This window comes from Capra hircus, chromosome 25, assembly GCF_001704415.2.
Source record: "Capra hircus breed San Clemente chromosome 25, ASM170441v1, whole genome shotgun sequence".
In the NCBI taxonomy this organism is placed as follows: domain Eukaryota; kingdom Metazoa; phylum Chordata; class Mammalia; order Artiodactyla; family Bovidae; genus Capra; species Capra hircus.
The window spans coordinates 24731644-24758130 of record NC_030832.1 but is presented as its reverse complement, the minus strand read 5'-3'; the positions used below and the strand labels follow the sequence as shown (position 1 = coordinate 24758130).

The following is a 26487-nucleotide window of genomic DNA, read 5'->3' as shown; positions in this document are numbered from 1 at the left end:
TCAATTTCCAGTCCCCTGCAGTTAGGGCAGACCATGTGACTAGTTCTTACCGATGACAATGGAGTAGAAATGACACGTGTCACTTTCAGGCTGAGGCAGTGAAAAAACCCCTGTGCAAATCTCCAGTCTCTAGAGATCCTGGCTTGGTCACCAAGGGGGCTACACGTTTCAGGTGATGTGGCTATAAATGATTGTGGAGCCTCCGTTCATCTGGGTCCCCAGTCGGTGAAAAGCAGAACTTCTGCTGACCCACAAGGACTGTAGCATGACCTAGAAATTACGATTAGGGGGATGTTTGTTACAGCACCGTAGCTTATCCTATCCTGAATAATACACACCCAATATCCTTTCAATAATTTTTTTGCTTAAATTCCCAGAGTCAGTTTATTACACCTAAAATATCTTAACTGATAAACTCTACAGTACTTGGCAGTTTCTTCTCTGATTACCCTTATTAATGTGCATCTGGGCTTCCCAGGTAGCTTAACAGTAAAGATTCCTCCTGCCACTGCAGGAGCTTCAGGGGACAAGGGTTTGATGCCTGGATTGGGAAGATCCCCTGCAGGAGGAAATGGCAACCCACTCCAGTATTCTTGCCTGGAAAATTCCATGGACAGAAGAGCCTGGTGAGATGCAGTCCATGAGGTCAGAAAGAGTCAGACATGACTCAGCACACATGCATGAATGTGGATCTATCTTATCTTTTTAATCAGCTATCTTTATATACAAGCAGCTGGGCTAAGGACTACTAAGATTTAATTTTTGCATCCTACCACATTGCTGTACGTTTATAAGACTCTCAATAATTATTTGTTAGGATGAAGTCAAAAGCTGAATGAAAATGAAAAGTTTGATGAGTCAACTAGATATGTTCTTTTCAATCTTGGTTTCCATGTCTATTTTCACATGAGTTTTAATTAAGAGATTTAAAAATATGATTATATCTCTATTTGTATAATAATAGTGGCAATATATACATATGTATGTTTTCAATCATATTATGATTGTCATAATTTCAAAAAATTTGTTAAATGCCAAAGAATAAAATACTTTTGAAATACCAGAACAAAATTTATATTCACTAAGCTCTTAATTCATGACAGATACGATATGTTGATTACTTTGCTTTTCATCTCCCCATCCCACCTCACCCCAACTCTGATGTTTAATATTATTTTGTAGACCAAGAGAGAAGCAGCAATTTGGAGCTCTGTGTCTATCGTTCCCAAAGGAATTGATAATTTTCAAATCAGAGGGGAAAAAAGTGCCCTCGGAAGCTGCCGAACTCAAGAATAAGAAACATGGAGAAGAAAGAATTCTCCACTTTTCTTTATTTTACAAGAAATACGTGTAAGTGAAAATGATTTACAGCCTGCTCGCAATGAGAAAGAGAAAGGAGAGAGAGAAACTTCTTTTATTTGAATAAGCTTTAAGAGCATGGGCCGTGCGATACATGAATAAATTTAAGCTGTGTTGTTTTAACTCAGTCCTGCTGAAACTTTGACCTGCTTGTGATTCACTTGGGGATCTTGTTAATATGCAGATTCTGCTCCAATAGGTCAGGGGAGGGCCTCAGACGCATCCTGAGATGTCCCAGAATCTCCCAAGTGATGCTGATGCTGCTAGTCCATGGATCACCCTTGGGAGAGTGAATGCAGAATGCTTCTGATGCGATGAGAACAGTCATTGAAATTCAAGAGCTCTTAAAAGGCCAGCTTGAGATCACACTGAATTTGGAGTTTTCGTCAGCTTGCCCCGAATTCAAACTTTAATCAGTTTTCTTGTTAAGTCAGTTAGGAAATCACTATGACCTTGCATCTTATCTGAAATTCGCTCTTCTGGTAATTTCACTCTTTAGAAAAGAGGCGCACAGAGGCAGGTGAAACAGAGGTCTGAGAAGTGAAAGTAGCCGTAGCAAATTCTAAATGTGGCTGCTGCTGCTGCTGCTAAGTCGCTTCAGTTGTGTCCGACTCTGTGCGACCCCATAGATGGCAGCCCACCAGGCTCCCCCATCCCTGGGATTCTCCAGGCAAGAACACTGGAGCGGGTTGCCATTTCCTTCTCCAATGCATGAAAGTGAAAAGTGAAAGTGAAGTCGCTCAGTCATGCCCGACTTCGTGACCCCATGGACTGTAGCCTACCAGGCTCCTCCATCCATGGGATTTTCCAGGCAAGAGTACTGGAGTGGGGTGCCATTGCCTTCTCCACTAAATGTGGCTACTTTACTAATATTTAGCTTTATTATTACTTTTTTTTTGCCATTTTTCCAACAAAACTGACCATTGATTTTCTCAGATGAGGAGACATGAAACAAGGCAATTACAAGAAGAAACTAGGACTGCTGGTAGCTTGACAGAGGGAAGAAGATAGAAATACTATAAAAAGATGATGCTACAATTAAAAACTTGGGATATTTTATGCAAAAGCAAAAAGGCCTAGAAGTAGTAATTGTCCTCAAAGCCTTCCCTGTACTCATCAAGAAAAATCATTGTTAGATTAAGACAGCAGATAAGTATTTCAGAATTATTGATATAGAATACAGAATAGAGAAATTAATTAATATTAATACAAAATATAGAAAAACCTTAAAAAATATCTGTGCTTAAAGGGATAATCCAGTTATATTGAAAATTCCCTTCTATGTAACGATTCTCGGATGACGCTGGATAAACATGGCTGTAACTATATCCTGATTTTTATAGCACCTGTTCCATTATATCCAAAATCTTTATGATCACATAGAATCAATTTACTTTCAAAAATAATATTCTTCATGAATAGAAAACAAGATAGGCTTTTGGAAAAAAGTTGGAAAATATAATAAAGTGACAACAAAAAGTTTATCTATAATCCCTCTATGCTTAGTCGCTCAGTCGTATCTGACTCTTTGTGACCCCATGGACTGCAGCCTGCCAGGTTCCTCTGTCCGGGGGATTGTCCAGATAAGAATCCTGGGGTGGTTGCCATGCCCTCCTCGTAATCCCTCTAATGAGGGATATCCATTGATAATATTTTTGTATATCTTCTTGTTTTCCAGCTTTCTCTCTCTCACTCTCTTAAAATAATCTTCTTTATGGTTTTTCCCCGACCTCAAGTATTCTTTGAAAGCATGATTTTTAGGCTGTAAATAAATGTTCTGCAGAATTTTAATCGATGCCAGTCATTCTCCTTTTGAACTTTATGGAGACATTTAACTTGTTGCCATTTTCCTCTGATGGAATTAAGGCTATGATACACTTTGTACATTAACTTTTGTGTGTGTCTCTGATTGTGTTCTCAGATAGATTTCCAGAAGTGGACTTATGAGGTCAAAGAGCATGGTATGTCTAGACTGGTGATGAGTACAGCCAAGATGCCCTTTACAAAGACTGAACAGCCTACTCTGCCTCCAGCAGTGCGCAGCGTTCCCAATCCATTGCCGGAGTCCTCCTCAGACTCTAAACAGGGATTGTTTTAAAAGTTGACCCGTGAGGGGGAAAAAAGGGAATTCCCTGGTGATCTGGCGCTTTAGAAGGACTCTGGGCTTCTACTGCAGGGGGCAAGGGTTCAATCCCTGGTCGGGGAACTAAGATCCCGCCTGCTGTAGTACAGACAAAAGTAAAATATAATAAAAGTTGACCTTTGGGGCCTGTCTCCATCCTTATAAGATAAGGTATGAGTAGAGAGGGGACTTTGCCTTTTTGCCCCATCAACTCATACCCATGACCTCCACTGCATCAAACTTCAAATGTAATGAATTCCCAAATTATGTGAATAACAGATGCTAAAGAGGACTGTCACGAAAAAATGAAAAGGCTTTGAAAACAGTTTCTAGTCTCCATTGATTGCTATATATTTTTAAAAATAAAACTATGGTTTTTGTTCTTTTTCTTATTTTCACTCTTCCTATGAGAAATTAAAAGAAAGTACAGAAAATTGAAAGAAAAAAAAACTGACAGTCATCCATTTTCCCACAATCCAGCTTTAACCACTGTTAACGTTTTGGCATATTTATCTTCTTTTTTAAAGTTAATGTTTGGAATATTGTACAAACAATACATGCATATATGGTTTTATCATTTTAAGGTTAGCATATTATGGATCTACTTCAAGATTTCTTTATTTTCTACCCCATCCTAAACCCCCTTCCACCTTCCTAAAGGCCCTCTAGGTTCAGGTTTGTGAGAATATATTTCCAATCCTTCAAAAGAAAATATTTTTGCATACGCAAATGTATCTCTTGGAAATATAAACTATTCCCATCATGCATTTTGCCAATTTTGCACCAATGGTAATTCTGCTGCATTATTTTTGTATCTTGCTTTTTTTTTTTAAACCCCACTCCATTCTATGCTTCTGAGATTCATCCACGGAAATACTTGTGAGTTAACTCATCCCTTTTAATGTTACACGATTGCCTATTGTACCTGAATATTTGGCATTTTCATTTCCCTATTAAAGATATTTTCATTTTTTTCCTCTGTTGCTAACACTGTGGCAGCAACCCTCTTCAAGAGCACAAGGGAGTTTTTCTCCACTTAATTTCCTGGAAGTGGAGTTGCTAGATGAGCTTTTTCAATTTCAGTAACACCAAATTGCCCTCCAGAGCAGCTGTAATGTTTACAACCTCACCATATACGTACTGGAATGTCAGTCTCCTCTCAACCTTGGCAACATTTTGTCATTCTTATGGGGGGAAATCGGCATCTCTTTGCTTTTATTTCCAAGTAATGGTAAGGTTGAATATCTTTCTACACACTCTGCAGCCATTTGAATTTCCTCTTTGGGAAGATACACTGCAAGACTGTTTGCATCCATATTCGTAATATACATGGAACTGACATTTTCTTTAATTCTGCTGTTCTCATTTTGGTATCAAGATTAGACTAGCCTCATGGAATGTGTTGGATGGACTACTGTTCACATTCCCCTGTAGTTTGCATTGTACAGCTCTGTTTTGTTTTTTGCTTTTCACAATTTTTTGTGTGTGTACGTATCATTCCGGTAAAATTACCTCGATCTAGGCATTTTGGCAGTTGGAATCAATCTTCTATCTTACTTTTTCAGTTTGCATGGATGATTGTCGGTCTACTTTTATTCTTTTTGGACCAAGTTTTGTAATTTGTGTTTTTGTCAAAAATTACCCCTTTTATCTAGGTTTTAAAATTGACATAAAGCTGTTCATTGTATACTCTAATGTTTTCTAACATTTTCACTCTATCTGGTGCATCCCCTTTGCCATTTATAATACTGCCTACATGTGTGATTTCTTGATCAGTTTTACAAGGAGATTGTCTTTTGTCTTTAACAGAACACAAGTTTTTGGTTTCCATAGTCAATTTCATTTCCTTTTTTCATTTTACTCTTCTTTCTTTGCTTTTTAAAAATTTCTTACCTTTTATTGTCTCTTCAGGTTTTATTTTTCTACCTCTTAAATGGAACACTTAAATTTTGTTTTCTTGCTTTGCAATAAGTACCCTTAAGACTATAAATACCCCTCTAATTGTTCTAGGTAGATCTCACAAGTTTTATGTCAGGCTTTTATTGTCATTTATTTTTAAATATTTTTAAATTTCTGTATTGGTTTTCTTTTCATGTGTATTTTTCTGTTTCAAAATGTATTTTTTTTTCTTTTAAAGATGTCTTATAAAATCTTACAGTAAAAATGATATATAATAAGAAATAAAACAAACAAGCTTAAGAAATAAAACTCAAATGTACGCTGATGATTTTCAATTTTATTTTATGTGAGTAATAGATGCACATGATAAAAACCAAATCATTTTGTCTTCCTGGCTCCCTCCTGAGAAGTAACTGCAGTTACTATTTAAGGTATATTCTGTGAATCAAATGGGTTTCTTTTTGGCTCTCTTTTTGTTGTTGATTTTTAATTTTACTTCATTGTGGTTTGTGAATACAGTCTGTAGATTCTTTGGAATTTATTGAGGCTTCCTTTGCGGCCACTGTGTTTGAAAAGAACAGATGTGCAACGTTCTTTGTCTAAAATACAAACCTGACCTCATCACTTCCTCTCTGATAGCTTCTATGGTCCTCAGGTTAAAGACCTACTGCCCCAGCCTATGATTTTGCCCCCAGCTTCCTCGTTAGCCAAACCTTGAGTCATGTTCTTTTGGTATAACACATTTACGGACATGGGACTCGTAACCTCTGAAGCTCATCTTTCAAAAAGACGCTTGTCTTGTAGCAGACAGTCCAAAGTCTGGCACTGCAAAGGCTTATTGAGCCAACTAGAAAATGGACTGTCTTCTGAGGATGGAGTCACACTTAGACAGGAAGATCACCCAGTGAGAGGTGGTCACTCCCTATCAACTCTAATCCTTACTCTCTGCTTGCTTCTCCTGAACCAGCCTGCCTCATGAGACCTCTGGTTATGGCACTCTCCATGTCAATTTCTCAGCCCTTTCCCTCTTCCCTGCCTCTGCCTGCCCACCACCGTGGATCACTTCACAGGCCCTCCCACCAATGCCCTCCAGTTCCTTTGCCTTCCACAGTCAGTTGCGTAGGCCCAACCAAGACCCACCCCAGGATGAATCCATGCCGAGCTTCTGTTCTGAGGCTCCTGACATGGGGATGGGAGATTGCGGGAAGGACCAGTCCTCTCTACACATTTATCGTTTCAACCTTAGCTGAAACCTCACTTCTGTATTCTCTTCAGCAAACCTTTTGACTCCATTCAAGTCCCCTCGCATTTCCCCAGCTTCTTTATTCAGCAGAATGACAGTTTGCTAATTTTTGGAGAAAATAGAACATATCAGGGGTGAGCCTTTGTCAAGTCATTTCACCCCCTTTCTTCCTGTTTCAGAGTGTCTCTCTTCCTGTCTAGGGTAAAGTAATCCTCTCTATGTCCTTGACCCCATCCTCTCCTGTCTCCCCTGTTTTTGTTCTATTTTATTCCCTCTGCTCCTGCATCTCCTCTTCCTAAACCATCTTTCCTAAAAGTAGTCAGCAACCCCCACTTCAGCTTCCATGCAGCCACTTCTCTTGGAGGCCAACAAGCTTCCTCCCCTCTCTATGGGCTCTTATTGGCCCTCTGATTTTAAATTAGTGTCACTTCTTTCCTGATCTCTCCAGAATGCTGATGATACTGACTATGCCCTACTTCTCAAAACTCTCTCCTACCTATTTGCCCTGACACCACTGTCTTTTTCTTCTCTTTTGACCTCCTTTCTTGGCTCTTTGATCTTGAAACATCCCCAGCGTTTTCTACTCCTGGTCCTCAGTTTTTATTTCTCCACACACCAGGAAGCACACGATTCATTACAAACGGGTATAGTCTCTACCAAGCTCTGCACAAACACTGCCGTGGGAAAGTGCAGGCTGATTGTCACCACATTGCCCCACTTTTCAAGAGCTGTCAGATACCTCAGAGTTTTAACTGAAATGCTTCTACTTTAAATATGGATGATGAGCTGAAACTTTGCCAAAAACTTTGCAGAGTAAATAAAGCGTAGATGGTCTCATGAGGGTTGTTCTTTTCTTATTCGACTGCCCCTAAGGCAATTTATAAGGTATGCTTTATTAGTAATGAAAATTCACATTTATTGAGGATTTACTCTGTGCCAGACACTCTTGTAAGTGGTTTGCATTATTAACTCATTCAGTCTTCACAACAACCCTATCAACAAAGTGCTGTTATTATCCTGCTTTATAGAAGGAGCAAACTGAGGTGGAGAGAGAGCTTCAGTACTTTGCCCTGGGTCTCAAGAGGTTTTAAGCAGGTTTCAAATCCAGATGGCCCAGCTCTGGAGCTCAAGCTTTTAACCACTATACTTTACTGCTTTCCTCCCCTTGTAGATGAGGGAACTGAAGTCCAGAGAAACTGAGTTGTCCAAGATCACAGGAGTGGAAACCCCTCAAGAAGTGACTTGAAGCTATCATCACAGGGATAGACACTTGTACTTTCTACTGGTCTGTCATTAGTTACCTGATGCCCCTGCTAGACTGCGGCTAGCACTGAGACCAGGGACAGGAATACAAATATTTGTAAATATGAGTGTCCAGGAGATGCAAAACAGTCCTTTCACCTCTGTTAATAACGTCATTTACTTCTCCCAACAATCCCCAGGTAAGACAGTAGTTAACATTTAATCACTTCCGTGCGTCATTATCGGAGAAGGCAATGGCACCCCACTCCAGTACTCTTGCCTGGGAAATCCCATGGGCGGAGGAGCCTGGTAGGCTGCAGTCCATGGGGTCGCGAAGAGTCGGACACGAATGAGCGACTTCACTTTCACTTTCATGCACTGGAGAGGGAAATGGCAACCCACTCCAGTGTTCCTGCCTGGAGAATTCCAGGGACGGGGGTGCCTGGTGGGCTGCCGTCTATGGGGTCGCACAGAGTCGGACACGACTGAAGTGACTTAGCAGTAGCAGTAGCAGTGCGCCATTATAGCTTTTACACCTCACAAACACAGTTTTATTGGTACTATTATTATCCCCATTTGACAGAATAAGAAACTGAGGCTCAGTGCAGCTCAGTGACTTGCACAAGATCCGGCAACCAGTACGTGGCAAAGCCAGGATTCTAGTTTAGGCTATTTGACAACAGAGGCCTCGTTCTTGACCATGGGGCAAACACTATCTGTTCTAAAGATGGGAAACTGCCCCACGACAGAGCATTAAGTTGTGCCCGTGGAATCGAACCCACTACGTAGGGCACACAGCACTCTTTTCCTTCCTCTTCTTGGGCCGCGGGGTGCCACTGTAAGGTGGAAGGCGGAGGACGAGAAGAGGAAGCCCTTTCCCATAAGGTACAGAGAGTCGCTTGGGATGCTCTAACTCCGGACCTAATTGACAGATCCCGCGGCACCATGGCAACGGCGCGGGCTGCAGAACGGAAGTGCGTCACCCTATGGGAGGGCTAGATCTGCGATGGCAACCAATGGGAGCGCCATATCCGTGTTCGCCCCGCCTAGAAGGAGGGGCCGAACCCTCCTTTCTGCCTTCGTCGTCGTCTGTGTGGACTGCGCTTGGGCGCTGTGGTGGGTAATCTGGGCGTCCGGGCGGGAGGCTGAAGGGAAAAGAAAACGGCCGCCTCGAAAGGCGAGGGGCGGGCAGCAGGTGCGGTCAGGCCCCGGGGTCGGTCCCGTGGTGTGGCACAGTGTGTCGCCGGGGTCCGGGGGCCTGGGGCTTCTCAGTTCCTGGTGGGGAAACTGAGGCCCCGAGAGGGGCAGGCTGGAAGCTAGGCCCTTACACGGAGACAGACGTTTTAAAGTCGTAATATTAGGTGAAGAAATACTTTAAATCAGAATATTAGCTGTAAAAGCGAAATACAAAATTGACCAATCTGAATAAGTACGGCCTTCCGCTGACCATGCTTTCAGTGTTGACAGCCTCTGCTTCCCTATTGTTTTGGGTACAGAACTTCTTACCTTGTACAAGTGCGCAGCTCCTTATTTCAAAGCCCTGAGGCTACATGTGTTCAGAATGCCGAATTTCTCGAGTTTTCCAAAGGTAATGTACGTGCATTGTAGGTCCTGTCATATCTTCAGCAGGGTCTTGAGCAGTGTCTTGTAATCAGATACTTTTTTCACAGCTAAATATATGCGTATGTACACATATATATAGGGGGTAAGCAACAACCCTAAATAACCTCACCTTAGGTTAGATCAGGTTTTCAAACTTAAAAGGGTTGGTTTTGAGAGTGTGTTCGATTTGAGAATTGCAGAGAAGGGACCTGGATGATAATTTTATTGTTCACTCATATTTCTTGAATATTTGAACCGAGGGTGTCAGAATTCCTAACTCTGCTTTTGTATGGTCACTCCCTGTCTCCATTACTAATTCTGTTGCCTTCTACCCTCTCAGCCTTAGGTTCCTCATCTGTAAAATAGGATCATGCTTTCTTCATAAGATTCTGACAAGGATAAAATGAGACTGCACATGAAGCATTTACACTGTGTCCGGCACTTGGCACAGATGGTTATGTTTGAGATTTTCTTATTCCACAAACTTTTCTATTTATAAATTACTTGGGTAGGTAATACATATCCATGGTTAACCCCTGCCCCCTTCATAGAGGCAACTGACTTCAGTGCACAAACAAGCCTTTTTTTTATTAAGATAGTAACAACTATAAGTTTGAAGAACAAAAGTACAATGACCATCCACCACCTAGTTAAGAAATAGAACATTATCATTTTCTCAAAGCCTACATTGAATTCTTTTCTTCCCTCCCGGAAGATAACCACTGCCCTGAATATTGTGTTATCATTCCCTTGTTCTTCTTTGTAGTTTTTAGTATTATCTCATTAATGCAATGCACGGATTTGCTAGTTTTTAGATTCTATATAAATGGGATCCAGGTATATATTTTGTGAGTTGATTCTTACACATAATGTTACGTCTAAGAGATGCATCCATATTGCCATGAGTAGCTCTACTTCATTGCTGCTTTGAATTCCATGGTATGTTTGTAAATGCCTTTATGTAGATATTCTTGAGTTGAAACTGTTGCCAGATTTTTGCTATTACAGCATGCTACTTTTCCCTTAGGAAGTTTATAAACGTACTTCCTGAGGTAAATGTGAAAGTTTCTGTAAGGCATATACCTAAGAGTGGTTTTGTGGGGATATCAGATTTGCTAATGTATCAAATAAACATCTGAAGTAATTAGAAGGGCTTATACTCTACCAGCAGTTGATGCAAGTTTCGGCCTCAACCATTTTTAAGAATGTATGCCTGTCTGGTGATGGATAAGGCATTAGTCACTGTGGTTTAACACTTATTTGCCTGGTGCGAGATTGAACGTTTCTTATCTTAATTTATTAATCACTTGTGCATTCTTCATAAAATTCTCCATGTTCATTCTTCCAGTTGTCTTCCTCTTACTGATTTGTAAGAGTTTTTTTTTTTTTTTTAATCTCATTATGGATCTTTTGTGGTTTAAATGTGTTTCAAATATCTTCTAGTTTGAGCTTGTCTTCTGTTTCTGACTCCCCTGCTTTCTGTTTTTGGTGAGCAAAGTTCTTAATTTTAACAAAGTCGATTTATCAGTGTATTGTATGGTTTGTTTTTTTCATATCTTTTAAAGAAGTCCTTTCCTACCTTTGGGTCCTAAAGACAAACTCCTGTGTTGTCTAAAAGTTTTATAATGTTCCTTTCTTATGACCTTAACCCTCAAGAATTGATTTTTGTGGATACTGTGAAATAAGTGTCTAATTTTGTTTTTATTTTGTTCATGTATGTATAATGGGCTGTCCTGGCACCTTTCATTGAAAAGTGCTTTTCCCTGAAGTTCCATTTCTGCAGCATGCCAAGTATCCATATATATACCCTTTTCTATTCCTTAGTTGTCTGTTCTATTCCATTGGCCTTGTTTGTCCATTTCTGTACTATTATCACAACTTTATTATTATTATCCCACTGTATTCATTACTCTAGCTGTATATTAAGTCTTGGTACCTGGTATGACAAGTCCTCCAGGAATGTCTTTGCCGTTTTGTGTTTACATTTTCCATATACATTTTAGAATCATCTTGTCAAATCACACACAGTCATGCCCACCAAGCCTGTTAGGATTTTGATTGGAATTGTTTTGATTCAGTTACATTGGATCACTTTGAATTTTAAAGTAACTGCTTTTAACTTTTCATCCTTAAGTGTTCTGTGTGCTGTGGTTTTTGTAGATGTCATTTAGTAAAGGAAGTTTCCTTTTATGCCAAGTCTGTTAAAAGAGTTTCTATATGAATGAATGTTGAATTTTATCAGCTATTATTTTCTGCATCTATTAGGATGATTGTGTGCTTTTTCTTCTTTATTCTACTAATATGATTGTTGATGTTGTTTAGTTGCTAGGTCATGTCCAGCTCTTTTGCGACCCCATGAACTGCCAGGCTCCTCTCTCTATGGGATTTCCCAGGCAGGAGTACTGGAGTGGGTTGCCATTTCCTTCTCTGGGGGATCTTCCCAATCCAGGTCGCTCACATTGATTTTGTCCCCTGACCCTTCCAGCTTTATTGAGATATTATTGACAGATGCCATTTGATTGACTTTCAGTGTTAAACTCTTGCTTGATCACAACCTATCATTCTTTTTGCGTTGCTGGATTCGGTTTGTTAATTTTTTTGTTTAGGCCTACTGCATCTGTGCTCATGAAAAATATTGAACTTTTCATGTTACTTTCTTTTGACGTCTTTGGTAGGTTTCCGTGCCCAACTTATGTCGGCCTTATCAGATGCTTTGGGGACAGCTTGCTCTTTTTCTGGCTCTGTGATAGTTTGTGTAACATTTGAAATTATTTGTTTCTAGAATACTTGGTAGAACTTCTTGATAAATCCATTGGGACCTGAAGTTTTCTTTGTGGGAAGATAAATTTCCCATAAAATGTCTATAATGGATATATAAAATTGTTTATGTTTGGTTTCCCTTTTTCATTCCAAATGTTATTTATTTATAAATTTTATCTCTCTTCTTGAAAAATCTTGTCAGAGGTTTGTCACTTAATTATTTTTTTCAAAGAATTAATTTTAGTTCTGTTGACCTTTTCAGATATGTGCTTATTTTCCATTTCATTAATTTCTGGTCTTTGGTTTTTTCATTCTTTAACTTTCTTTGTATTTAATTTGCTGTTATTATTTTTATAGCTTCTTGATATGGGTATCTTAACTCACTAATTTTCATGCCCTCCCTCCTCAAGTATATATAAAAATTTAAGGCTATTGATTTCTTTCTTCTGTTTTAGTTTCCTTCTACCAGTTTCTGTGTGTAATATTTTGTTATTTTCAGTTCAGAATATTTTCTAATTTCCATTAATAATTCCTCTTTAATAATGGCTTATTTAGGAGTATGTTTCTTAAATTCTAAACAACTTTTCTAGTTTTCATTTCTGGTTTCCACCTGTATTGCATTGCTGTCAGAGAACATACTCTGAATGAGACCAGTCCTTTACAGTTTGCTGAGACTTGCTTTCTGGCCCGTATGTGGCAGTTTGCAAAATTATTCTGAGTATGCTTAAAGATTCTGTATTCTGTTGCTGTTGGGTGCAGTGTTTTATGCATATCCATCGGATTAAGCTTTTTGCTGCGTTTTACAAGTTTTTTCTATAAACTTACAGATTCTTTTTATTCATTTTATCAGTGATTGAGAGGGCTATGTTAAAATCTTCCACTATAGTTATGGATTTATGTGTTTATTTTTGTAGGTCTGATTATTTCTGCCTTAACTGTTTGGAGGCTCTGTTACTAGGTGCTTAAACATTTAAAATTGTTACAGCTTCTTTGGAACTGAACCTTTGTATCATTTTATGGGGACCATCTTTATCTCTAGTAATAATTTCTGCCCTAAAGTCTATTTTGTGTCATATTAATATTTGGTTAGTTGGCAGAGTGTGTATTTTCCTATCCTTTTACTGTAAATTTTTTGGCATTCTTATGTTTTAGAAGTAACTTCTATGTCATATAGCTAGGTTTTATTCATTATTCAATTTGGCAAGTTTTTGATCTGATTTAACAGCCTGGCTGCATCATGTATTTAAAGACCCCTAATTTGGAGAACCTGAGTTTCCATAGTCTCTAGGATAAAAGTCCGCAGAATATTCTGTTCTTGTCCCTGGAACAACCACTGACAATTAAGGGTGTACTCAGTACTAAAACGGACTTCCCAGGTGGCTCAGTGGTAAAGAATCCACCTGTCAGTGCAGGAGACGTGGGTTCGATCCCTGGTTGGAAAGATCCCCTGGAGTAGGAAATGGTAACCCACTCCAGTATTTTGCCTGGGAGATCTCGTGGACAGAGGAGCCTGATGTGCTACTGTCCATGGGGTTGCAAAGAGTCAGACATGACTGAGCAACTGAGCATGCACACACAGTACCTAAAAATAGAATGAATGAATGAGATATTCTATCCTAATGATAGGAAATACACTTGGCCGGACTTGAGCACTGGCTGGAGCTGAGTCAACCCCAGAGAAGAGAAGGGTCAGAGTTTGAAGATCAGGTCTGTGGTGTCTGAATGTCTGTGTGGACTGTAACACCCGAACCAGTGATTCCGGAAGGAGGAGGACTGCAGGGAGGAAAAGGGTTGAGGAAGGAAAAGGTGGGTCCAGTTTAGGATTGGTTGAGATTGAGATGCTGGTGAGATATACTCGAGGGTAGCTAGCAGGCAGGCAGAGGGGCTGGTCGTGAGATAGTGTGTCTTCCTAGTTCTGAGGCTCAGCCAATGATGCCTTTAGAAAGAATAGTAACCTTTTGCATATCTCCTGGTGCTAGTTCTTGACAAACCCTTGGTAGTCATATTTCATTTAAACTTCATTGTATGTGTTAAAGATAGTATCATCCCCATTTTATAGATGAAAAGACTGAGGTTAAGCATATTAGCTAAACCTGTGTTTATTCTGTGTTATGTTTCTCTAAGGTAATAGTGACTTTCTGATGAGATCATGGCATCATGGGAAGTGGATGTTAAAACCTCAGGATTCCAAGCCCCTCTGCAGTCAGAACTTCCAGAAAAGACCTGGAGATCTGCATTTGTAATACACGAATTGGGTGATTCTTAAGATCAGGCGAGTCTGGCACGCACTGGTCTCGGATCTTTTTGTCTAGTTCTAAACCCCAGGTCTTACCCCTGCACCGCACCACCTCTCTGTGGCAGAAGCAGGCCTTTAGATCAGACTTGTGCTTTTTTTAAAATCAAGGCTCCTTTTATCAGCTCTGATCTTTGTGGTTTGTGGAAAGATAGCGTTTTAGTAGAGAGCAAGGAGATTTTCAAAACACCCTGCAGTCCTAGCACAACAGTTGTTTTATCAGTGGTGTGGGAGAGGAGAGGGAAACCAGCTCTTATTGTCTCCTCTCATCTCTCAGTGAACGTTATTCTAATTTTACAGTGAGAAATGGGACCTCAGCTAAATTTATCCCAAACCATAGACCTGGTGGGAGGTTGAGCCAACTTTCAGACTCAGAATTGTCTACTAGTAAAAATAGCTAACTTTTTTTTTTTTTTTAACAAGCATTTAGACTGTTACCCCCAGGCTCCTATATGTATTTTTTTTAATTGAGGTATAGTTGTTACACAATATTTTAAGTTTCAGGGGTACAACAGAGTGATTCACAGTTTTTAAAGGTTATACTCCATTTATAGTTGTCACAGGCTGTTATGTTCTTTGTTCGTTTTTCCTCATAGTAATCCTAAGGAGGATGTTTCTGTCCTTTTCACCTAACAGATCAGAAACTGAAGCGTGTAGAGGGTCCATTTCCCTATTTCACGCACCCGTGTGTTGGAGCAACCTGTGAAACCCGGCGTTCTGGCTGCTTCCAGAGTCCATTATTTTCACCAGTTGTTGTTGTTTAGTTGCTAAGTTGTGTCCAACTCTTTTGTGACCCTATAGACGGTAGCCTGTGAGGCTTCTCTGTCCATGGGATTTCCCAGGCAAAAACACTAGAGGTGGGTTCCATTTCCTCCTCCAGGGGATCTTCCCAATCCAGGGATTGAACCCACGTCTCCTGCATTGGCAGGCAGGTTCTTTACCACTGAGTCACCAGGGAAGCTCAAGCCGCTTACCTCTGCACAGTGCTAATGTGCCTTGTCCCTGACTTGTGTCCTTTTCATCTTTGTACTAATCAGCGTGATGAACTTGATTCTAGAAACTATCACAAACTTGTAGATTGGAACACAGCATGGAGCATCGCTTCTGGTGTGCTCGGACGTAACTGGATTTCCTTTGCTTCCTTTTTTAGTTTCTCCATCCATGCAGGGCAGCACGAGGAGAACGGGCATCATGACCGATGTCCACCGGCGATTTCTGCAGCTGCTGATGACTCATGGTGTGCTGGAAGAGTGCGACGTCAAGCGCTTGCAGAAGCACTGCTATAAGGTCCATGACTGTGAGTACCCTGCCCTGCTCCCAGGCTGCTCTGCCGCTGTATGATCGGGGGCTAGTGATGCTGGGCTGACGCCGCGCACCCAGTCCACCGATGCTCCCGACCTCGGCGTTCAGGTCTGTCACTGTCTCACACCAGCCCATCTTGCTCATCTTCAACTCTTGATTTTTTTTTAAAGTAAATGTGACGCTTAGCCCAGTGGCTAAGAATCTGGACTCTGATGGCTGGATAGTTATGGTTCACACTAAAGCTCTAGCGCCTTCTCTAGTCTGAGTTTCTTCACTTTTTTTTTTTTTCCTTCACTTCTAAAATGAGGATTTTTATTTGTACTTGGCACCCGAGGTGGCTCAAAGGCTTAAGAGACATGATACGAGCTAAACACCTGGCATGGAAGGTGCTTCCTTGGCTATTGACGTAAGAGGGCAGCTTCGCACAGCAGTGAAGGGCACAGCCTTAGACTTGGCCCAGCTGGTAAAGCTCATCCCTGCCTTGTGCCAGCTGTGGGCATTGGGAGCGTCTTCTTAGTGGGTTGTTGGGAGAAGTGCAGATAACACACGTGGAGCACTTAGAGACAGGACCTGGTTTCAGTAACTGGAGGGCTCAGGAGAAGCAAGAGGATCCATTTGGACAGATCAGTGAAATCCACATTCGTAGATCTTACTCAGCTGAATGTCAGTGTGGGTAGATCTCATTGAGTGAAAAAGTTGGTAAATTATACTTATTGTACAATGTCATTGTGCTAAGTATTTTGTAAAACATAATGATCTTTACTGTTCGTGAATACATACGTCTGCGTGTAGAAATCTAAAAGTGGACTCTTAAAGGATGTGGGGTGCGCTGTGCGGTGCTTATCTTTGGGGAGAGGAGGAGGGGGATCATTTTGTCATTAGAAATCAATGGACACCTCATTGTCTATTTTGTTCTTTGAAAAAGAAAAAGACTTGAAGTAAATGTGACATTATTAGGATAGTGTAGTCGTTGTCCTGATTAACAGGAATAAGTGTATTTTTATTGTATGTTTTTGTCTTTCTGTAGTTTTGTGAGTTTTTTTGGCTGTATCAGACCTTAGTTGCAGCATGAAGGCGCTTCCTTGTGTCATGCAGGATCTTTCATTGTAATGCGTGGACTCTAGTTATGGTGTGTGAACTCAGTAGTTGCAACATTCAGGCATAGTTGCAACATTCAGGCGTAGTTGCTCTGCGGCTTGTGGGATCTTAGTTCTGTGAACACGGATTGAACCCATGCCCCCTCCTCCATTCCTGCATTGCAAGGCAGATTCTTAACCAGTGGACCACGAAGGAAGGCCCTCTTTTGGTATTTTTAATTTTCAAAAGAAGTAGTGAGCTAAGCCAAGAGGGCTGGGGTAAGGTATGAGCGGGGCACTGGGGACACTGGTCAAGGGACCTGAGACCAGCTGCCTTGTTAGAGAACTGGAGTCTGTGGTGTGACGGAGGCAGAAGCCAGGTCCCCAGGAGCTGAGAGGGGAAGAGCAGTAAGGGGAGACGGCAAATACAGAGCAGTGTCCTTCCTGATGTGCAGGAGGAGGCGGACAGAAGAGGGTGGTGTTTAGAGAGGAGGCAGGTTTGAAGTGTCTGGTCCGCTGATGTGTTCATGGGAAATTCTGGGAGCTGGATGGTGCATGGCAACAAGTTAAAAGCTTGGCGGGGCCCTCAATAAGGAATCCCTTTAAACTCCCCTCGATCCTTTGTGTCCAAACTTAATTGACATATGAACCTTGGGAAACTTTGGACAAGAACATATGCTCTGTGGGAAGAGAACGTGTTCTTGTGGTGTGTAGGTTTACAGGTTATGAAGAGCCCGTAATTGTACTCCATAGTCATGGGTTTGTTTGTTTGTTTGTTTTTGTTTTTTGACTCTGTGGACATTGCAGACCTTCTGGAAGGATTTGAAGCAAGACAGTGACATAGTTATTGCTGTGCTTGAGACTTTCCTCCTGGTGAAAATATATCTGCTCTGATTGCCTGTACTGTGGTGGGTCGGGGTCTTTGGTGAGAGCCTCAACCCTCTCCAATATTCTTGCCTGGAAAATCCCGTGGGCAGGGGAGCCTGGCCAGCTGCAGTCCACGGGGTTGCAAAGAGATGACTGAGTGACTCATACTTTCACTTTTCGCTTTTCCTTTATAGAAATGGAATATTACACCTGTCAAGCTACCTTCTCTTGCTCTTTAAAAAATACAGCAGGACTTTAACCCTGGCCATCAGTGTCCTCCAGCGATAGGCAGGGTCATGTTTTTCTTAATCTTACTTACATGACAGTTCCTTCTCTCTTTTAGTTTCTTACCTAAGTTCTGACCTTGAGCTTTATTGTTGATGGGGAAGTTTCAGAGCTGACTGTAAGGAGCTGTATGATGCCTCAGTACTAAGAATGAAAGTGTTTTTGCCTTTATCTGACCTTTAAAGTTGTCATGACCTAATTTAGGAAAGTCCTGTAAAATGTGTCTAGGAATTGATTTATTCCTCACATCTCATGTACCGTTTCTGTTCATCAAGATCTGGTTATGGCTAGGATAGTCAGGATAGAACTGTAGATGTTTTCTCCCATCCTTCGTTAAAAAAAAGGAGAGTGAGAGAGAAAAGCTTGTTTTTAAGTGTCAGTGTTATTTGAGAGATTAATATCCCCAAGGGATGATAAAAAGAAATCATCTAAAATTAAGTAAAAGCGTAGAAGACTAAGATTATTAATCTCCTATCGTTTGAAGAGATTCCTAGGAAATTCCCCATTTACCAACTAGAAAAATGTTCAGGGCCTCAGAGAAGGATGAAGCAACGAAGTTGTTGAAACTGCAAGTTCTTCTCCTTGCCATTTCCCGCGCGTTCGTCCCTTTTATCAAAATGCTTCCTAATTTGGGCTCCCCTGTTACTGTCACTGGGGGAAGACCAGTTCCCCACATCTCTTGGCTAGGAAAGAATTTTTTTTTTTGACATCCTGGTATGAAGCCTTGGCCTTTCTTCCTGGCACTGGAACACCTTCGATTTTGGCCCAGGGCTTGTGTGCAAGCATGTGGCCATCCGGCAACACTTCCTGAGACTCCCTGGTGGGCCGGGCCTCTGGGCAAGGGCTGATGACACAGAGATAAACTTTGCTCTGGGTTTTGTGAGTCATGTACACACAATCAGACAAGTCCAGTGTAAGCCCCCTTGATGGGCGTGAGTACAGGAGGCCCGTGGAGTGCGGGTGAAGACGTGTGCTGGAGGATTTCCCTTTTTGACCAGGTTAGAGCAACAGGGACTCTTTACTTTCCTGACTGAAACAATTGAAAAATGGACAAAATCCTTGCAACCCTGAACTTTAGTCAGTGAAGGACAGTGATCTCTTGAGAGGTGAGCAATGAGGGTTTTTTCCATCTTGACACCAAATATTCGCTGTTTTTTTTTTTTCCCCCCAACACTACCTTCCGAGTTCTCTACATACCACCCAGGTGTCCAAGAACTCAGTTCAGTTCTGACACTGTGGATCTGGAGTTAGGTGTCAGATCCCACCAGTGAGGGAGGGACTTGGTCCTGTGAGATTGCACCTACTTCCTGTGTCAGTTGCAAGTCCTGGGCCACCCATTCTTCTGACTGACCGACTGTAAATCAAGGGTTCCTATGACACCCTCCTCAGGTTCAATACCTTGGTAGAATGGGTCTTAAAACTTAAAAAAACATGTTACTTGCCTTTGCTGGTTTATTATTTGTCTGACTGTTTGTATCCCCAGGGACTGTAGCCCACTAGGCTCCTCTGTCCATGGGATTCTCCAGACAAGAGTACTGGAGTGGGTTGCCATTTCCTCCTCCAGGGGATCTTCCCAGTCTAGAGATTGAACCCACATCTTCTGTGTCTCCTGCTGCAGGTGGATTCTTTACCCACTGCACCATTGGGGAAGCTTTCTAAGTTTATTGTAAAGGATACAACTCAAGAATAGTTGTGCAGATAAGACGCAAAGCCAGGCTTTGGCAGGCAGGGGTGGTTTAGAACCTCCACGCCCTCTCTGGGTGCTCCACCCTCCTGGGGCCTTGATGTGTTCACCGTCAGAGAAGCTCTCCAGATCTCAGCATTTAGGGATTTTTTAGTGCAGTTTTAATCACATAGGTGTGATTGATCAAATCATTGGCTGATGGTGATTAGCTCAATTTCTGCTCCCCAGATTTGTGGGATGAGGCTGAAAGTTCCAAGCATCAAGTCAAGGCTTGTTCTTTCTGCAAGCGGCCCTCATCCTGAAGTTAGTTAGGGACCTGCCAAGAGTCCCTAACTCATCAGAACAGAAGACCTGCCTGTCACTTTGTCACTCGGGAAATGCCAAGTGTTTTAGGAACTGTGTACCAGGAACCAGGGACAGTGACCAAGGATCTTCTTACACCACAGGGAAGAGGGGGGTGAGCATGACAGTTGCCTCCACTCACTGCCGTGAGAGCGTCTTCAGGCCATGGCACGGGGGGAGCCAGGCAGAGCCAGACAGACTCTCTGAGCTGAGGAGATGGAGCTGAGAGTTCAGGAGACGAAAGCAGCTAGGGTTTGCAGGACAGGGTCCTGGAGAAGAGAGGTGCACGGAGAGAAGAGTAGAGATCTGTAGAGTTCCTCTCCACTCCTGTCAAGGGTTGAGCTGGGAACTGATCAGCAAGGGAACTCCCTGAAGCTAAGAAACACTTGAGAAAAAGCATTAGGGAAGCAGTGTGGGATTTTCACATGGGGCTGGGAATAGTGCCAGTTCCAGGCCCAGATGGCTTCCCTGGTAAATTCTATCAGACATTCAGGGAAGAAGTAATACCAGTTCTACCTTAGCTCCTCCAGAAACTTGAAGAGAACACTTTCCAAGTCATTCTATAAGAGTTGCATTATCCTGATACTAAAACCAGACAGATACTGCAAGGAGAGAAAACTAAAGACCAAGATCCCTCCTGAATGTAGATGCTAAAATTCTTTTTATCTATTAATTTTTGGCCATACTGGGTCTTTGTTGCTGTGTGTGGGCTTTTGCTACTTGTGGTCCATGGGTTTCTCATTGCCATGGCTTCTCTTGTTGCAGAGCATGGGCTCCAGGGCACGTGGGCTTCAGTAGTTGTGGTGCGTGGGCTCAGTAGTTGCGGTTTAGTTGCCCTGAGGCTTGTGGGATCTTAGTTCCCAGACCAGGGATCGAACCCATGTCCCCTGACTTGGCAGGCGGATTCTTAACTAGACCACCAGGGAAATCCCTGTAGGTGTTAAAATTCTAAACACAATTTTTGCCAGTTTCATTCAGCAATATATAAAAAGGATGATATAAAATGACCAAGTAGGGTTTACCCCAAGAATGCAAGGGGTAAGCACTTGAAAATCAGTCAGTGTAGTAATTCACCATGTTAGCAAACTAAAAGATCATCTCAGGTGCAGAAGAAGCATTTGACAAAATCCAGTTATCTACCCTGGCACGATGAAGCAGGAGTCTCTTACAGAAAACCAATGAGATCCTCCTGAGCAGGGTGTAAGCAAGATAAACAGGATCTCAGGGCTTAGAGCAGGAGAGAGGAATCAACTGTCTGCACAGAGTTGAAAAATCTAAAGTCTATTCTGATTAAAAAAAAAAAACCCTCAACAAATAAATAGGAAAGGAAGGGAACTTCCTTAACCCAATAAAGGGGATCTATGTAAAACTACAGCTAATATACTTAATTGTAAGAGACTGAATACTTTCCCCTTGATTTCAGGAGCAAGACAGGAATGTCTGTTCTCATCATTCCTGTTCATCATTGTACTAGAGGTTCTAGCCAGTGCACTCAGGCAAGGAAAAATAAAATAAAGGCATCCACATTGGAAAGGAAGAAGTAAAATTGTCTATTCACAGACGTGCTCATCTGTGTATTACAAAATCAGATGGAGTCTTTGAAAAAGCTACCATAACTGATAAGTGGCTCTAGTAAAGTTGCAGGTTGCAAGATCAGTATACAAAAAATCATTTGCATTTTTTATGTGTTAGCAGTGAATCATCAGAAACTGAAAAAATTTTTAAAAACGCCAAATTTATATAGCATCAAACTATGAAATACTTAGGAATAAATCTGACAAAAGTTTGTAAGGAGCCCTGTAAACTGGAAATCCCAGAATACTGCTGAGAAAAATTTAAAAAGAGCTAAATAAATGGAGAGACACACCATGTTCATGGGCTGGAAAACTCAGTATTGCTAAGATACCAGTTTTCCTCAAAATGATACGTGTTAATAAATTCAACTCAATATCACTCAGATTGAAATGATTTGGTGGCATTTCAGGGGGCTTCAGGGAACTCTGATCCTTGATGTCGCAGCACAGAAAGAATCCAGTGAGAGGCAAAGTGATAGGTAAGAAGTGATTTATGAGAATAGGATGCTTGTGAGGCTTACAGATGGGCCAGCAAGAGGGTGGCATGTGCCAAGAACCTAGTGGGCTACAGTTTTATAATCACAGGGGAAGTGGGAAGGAGTTGAAAGACCACCTTCTTCCTCATTCTTGAGTAGATATCATGCTTCCCTTATCAGCTCCTCCAGGTTGGGCAGGGGAGTTTTTCTTGTTGCTACATGGTCAAGCTGGGACTTGTCATGGCACAGTGGAAATGAGCAAAAGGTAGTAACATATGCTAAAAATTGTAAGTCATTTCAGGTTTTAGTATACTGTCACTTTTTTCTTAGACTTTTATTTTTGGTGCAAGCAGAGGGGTGCTTAGGAGTCATTAGCTCACTGGGCAGGATGCGGGTCTCGCGCCCCCACTGTTGTAGTCTCATTGCTGTAGGGCGTGTCTCATGCTCCTGCTCCATGGTTTTGTTGCTAAGCAAGCCTTCTTGGTTTTGTGGTTAAGCAAACCTGCTTTCTTGAGTGATTGTTAACTTTCGGGGGTCTCCCATACTCTTTGCTTTACTTACAGTCCCCTGAAAAGTGAAAGTCACTCAGTCATGTCCGAATCTAGCCTGGTAGACTGTAGCCTACCAGGCTCCTCTGTCCATCGAATTCTCGAGGCAGTAATACTGGAGTGGGTGGTAGCTGTTCCCTTCTCCAGGAGATCTTACCTGGATGGAACCCAGGTCTCCCACATTGCAGGTGGACTCTTTACTGTCTGAGCCACCAGGGAAGCCCTACAGTCCCTGAGCGGGATTAACTGTTTAATTACCTACTTTCCCCTTCACTCTGTCCCTATCAGAATTCCAGCAGGGTCTTTTTTTTGTTTTGTTTTGTAGAAATTGAAAAGCTGATTCCAAAGTTCACATGAAAATCCAAAGAACCAGAAAGAGCAAAAACTGTTTTGAAGAAGACAATCAAACTTAGAGGATTAATGCTGATAAATTATCTGATTAATTAGGTTAATTAGGTCAATTAAGATGACCTGATTTTAAGACATTATATAACTAGACAGTGTGGTATTGGCATAAAGAAAGATCTACAGGTCAGTGGAATAGAAAAGAGACAGCTGATTTTTGACAGACATGCAAAGGCAACTCAGGGAAAATAGTCTTTTCAAAAAACAATGCTGAAATAATTAGATATCCATATTAAAAAAAGTGAACCTGAGCCAACTTTGCACCGTATATAAATGTTAAGATGAATCACATACCTAAACATAAAACCTAAAACTGTCACACTTCTAGAAGAAAATAAAAGAAGAAACCTTCATGACCTTGGATTAGGCAAAGATTTCTTGGATATGATCCATAAGAGAACGAATTGTTGATTGCACTTCAAAATTTTAAAATTCTGCTCTTTGAAATATACTTACTGCTTAGAGAATGGAAAGACAAGCCAAATACCGAGAGAAAATATTTGTATATCACATATCTGATAAAAGGTTTGTATCCAGAATATATAGAGGACTCTCAAAACTCAACAATTAGAAAACATACAACCCAGTTAAAAAAGGGACAAAAGACTTGAACAGACACTTCACCAAAGAAGTTCTGTGGATGGCAGACGAGCACATGAAAAGATGCTTATCCTTTCATTAGACCTTAGGGAAATGCAAACTAAGACCACAGTGAGGGACCACCAAATGCCTATCAGAATATATGTGGTTTACAAGACTGTGTATCGCGTGCTGGCAAGACAGCGGAAGAGCTGGAGCACTCACTTCCTCTTGGGTATCAGATGCTATAGCCATCTTGAAAAATAGTGCAGCAGTTTCATGACAGCTATTTCTCTCTCATGTATTTGTTTTTAGTCTCGAGAAATGAAGATATGTGTCCACACAAAGGCTCATGCCTAAGTCTTCAGCATAGGTTTACTTGTAATGGCCCCAAAATGAAAAAAACTAATTGTCCCATCGACAGGTGAACTGGTAGATGGACTGTGGTGTTATCCATCTGATGGTGGGTGCTACTTAGCATTAAAAAGGGACCAACCATTGCTATGTGCTACATTATGAATGAATCTCAACATGGTCATGCCCAGTGGGGAAGCCAAGCAAAGGAGAGTATATATTGTATGAATCCATATAGACACAGTTCGGGACGGCGCATACTTAGCTGTAGTGAGAGAAAGGAGTTCAGCGGTCTGCTGGGGATGTGGCACAGGGGAGGGTAGTGAGGAGTGGGGGAGGGACTGCACACAGACACGAGGAAACTTTTCAGTGGTGATGGGTTTGCTTAGTATCTTGATCGTCGTGGTTTCAAGGGTGTAACATGTATCATAACTAACTAAATTGTGCCCTTTAAAATTGCAGGTGAATTATATCTGAACAAAGCTGTTTAAAAAAAATTCTGCATTTAAACCAGCTTTGCTCCTTGGTAGCTGTGTAACCTTGATGACGTCACTCAACCCCAGAGCTGTATGAATGGAACATGTGGCATGTGATCTGTGGCCTGTCAGTGCCGTGTAGGGAAGTCAGCAGGTTTCCACAATGCAGCTCATTCTCTCGGTCTCATAAGGCCCTGTGTCATCAGTGTGGGACTCAATGAAAATAGATACAGCATTCAGGAGAAATATTCTTTCTGCTTACCTGGAGAGGCCCCCTCCTCAAAATGACTCCCAAGACAGTTGGTGTTAATTTTCTGAAAAACAAAACAGGCATGGAAACCTGAATTTTGAAGCCTTTGTAAGAGTCCCAGGAGCCCTTGGGAAGTAGGTATTTCTTCCTGATGGTGTTGTCAGGGAATGGTGTTGCCCACCTTGGGGGACTGAGGGGGCCCTGAACCTGAACCTGACTCTTGGATGGAATGTGTGTCATTGATCATGTGGCTTTAAGGGCAGAAGCAAAATGTTGCCAGGTCCACAGTTTCATGGTAACAAGTCTCTCAAAGTTATTTGCCTTATTAAACTCTGGGGGCTGGTCTTTCTGGTTTTGTGTGGTTGAACGTGTTGGGTTTTAGGGAATCATTGGGTGCAGCCTCCTTGTCTTACAGAGCAGGAAGTAGAAACCCCTGGAGTGTGAATTGCTGTGCGGCCTCTTCTCACACAGTGGCTCTGGGCTTCCCCCTCCACTGCCCCATGCTGCCTTCCACATTAGCTGCCTTGCTTGAAGCTCCTAGCCTTGCTTTTTAAATTCGTTTTTTATTTTGAAGTAGTTCCAAACTCACAGGAGAGTTGTAAGAACTTCCCCTACCCTGAATCATCTGAGAGTAGGTTACCAGTTTGAAATTCTGTTGCCCCTACGTTCTTTAGCATGTGTTTCCTTCTAGCAAAGACATTCTACGTAACCACAGGACGACCATTAAAACCCAAACATTAACATTGATCATCACTATCATCTGGTCCGTAGATCCCATTGGAGTTTCTCGAGTTGTCCCAACATTGTCTTTTTTAGCAAAGGAGCCACCCCAGTGTCACATGTTACATTTAGTTGTCATATACAGTTTGTCGAAAGGACAAATTAGGTAGAATGTCTAAAATCTTAGATTAAAAAATTGACATGTTATTTCAGTGAGTAGAATAAGCAATAGGATGCTTAGGGAAAAAACTAGTGAACTGAAATGCGTGCACCGAAAACAGGGTAGGGGACACTGTCAGAGGGATGCTGGGAGTGATGGGTATTTCCTGTGTTTGTCAAACCTCTCCTCCTAGCTTTGTTTTCTCATGTGGGTTTACACGGCCATTTCTGCACTCAGGGCTCCGGCTCATGGTGCGTGGCCTGTGTTAGTGGCGAGGCAGTGATGCTGCCCACCTTTCTGCTGTGTGTTCCCTCCTGTGTCTGCAGTCACATTTAAACGCACCTTCTCTTTCCACGGAGGACTCAGCGATGATCAGATGCTGGCTCCAAATAAGTTTTCCTCCTGCTTTTAATGATCTCATTGCACATTCCCCTCCTTTTGCTGTGATAATAACCTTACTGATGTCAGCCGGCTTGCCTTTCCAGTTAATCAGGGGGGATTACGCGTGTGCCCATAACTGAAAAGTGGCATAAAATTAGCATGAAAAGTAACATCTCCGACGGGACTTGATGAATTTTCGAACATATGGAATTTCACAGCAGGCAGCTGTGATGTGTGCTTAGTTAGGCTGGAGCGTTTGGGTTTTGGAAGTTCTGCATCCAGGAGGGAATGAATGCTGTGGCTTTCACATCTCTGGCTCTTGAAAGACTCATTGTGTCCAAGTCTGTGGGGTGAGGTGGGGGCAGGGTGGGCACGGTCCCTCCAAGGCCAGCGTGGATCTGCTGAGCTGGGACCTCTGTGTGCTCCACGCTCTCCTAAGCGTGGGCCTCATTAGGTTCGGAATGTGTTTTGCATTGCATCCCCCCATG

General features: G+C 41.9%; 1 protein-coding gene across 2 annotated transcripts in view; it reads left to right on the top strand.

Moving 5' to 3' along the window:
• The window catches only part of NSMCE1 (NSE1 homolog, SMC5-SMC6 complex component), a 35094-nt gene continuing 17520 nt past the window's right edge, over positions 8914–26487 (top strand). Inside the window, exons 1-2 of one of the 2 annotated variants that reach the window (XM_005697624.3) lie at positions 8914–8981; positions 15671–15817. In XM_005697624.3, the coding sequence (XP_005697681.1) occupies positions 15682–15817 (136 nt within the window). In that variant the 5' untranslated portion in view covers positions 8914–8981; positions 15671–15681. Of the gene's footprint in view, positions 8982–9435; positions 9454–15670; positions 15818–26487 lie in introns of those variants that run through there. The other variant, XM_018040745.1, reaches the window with a different exon arrangement.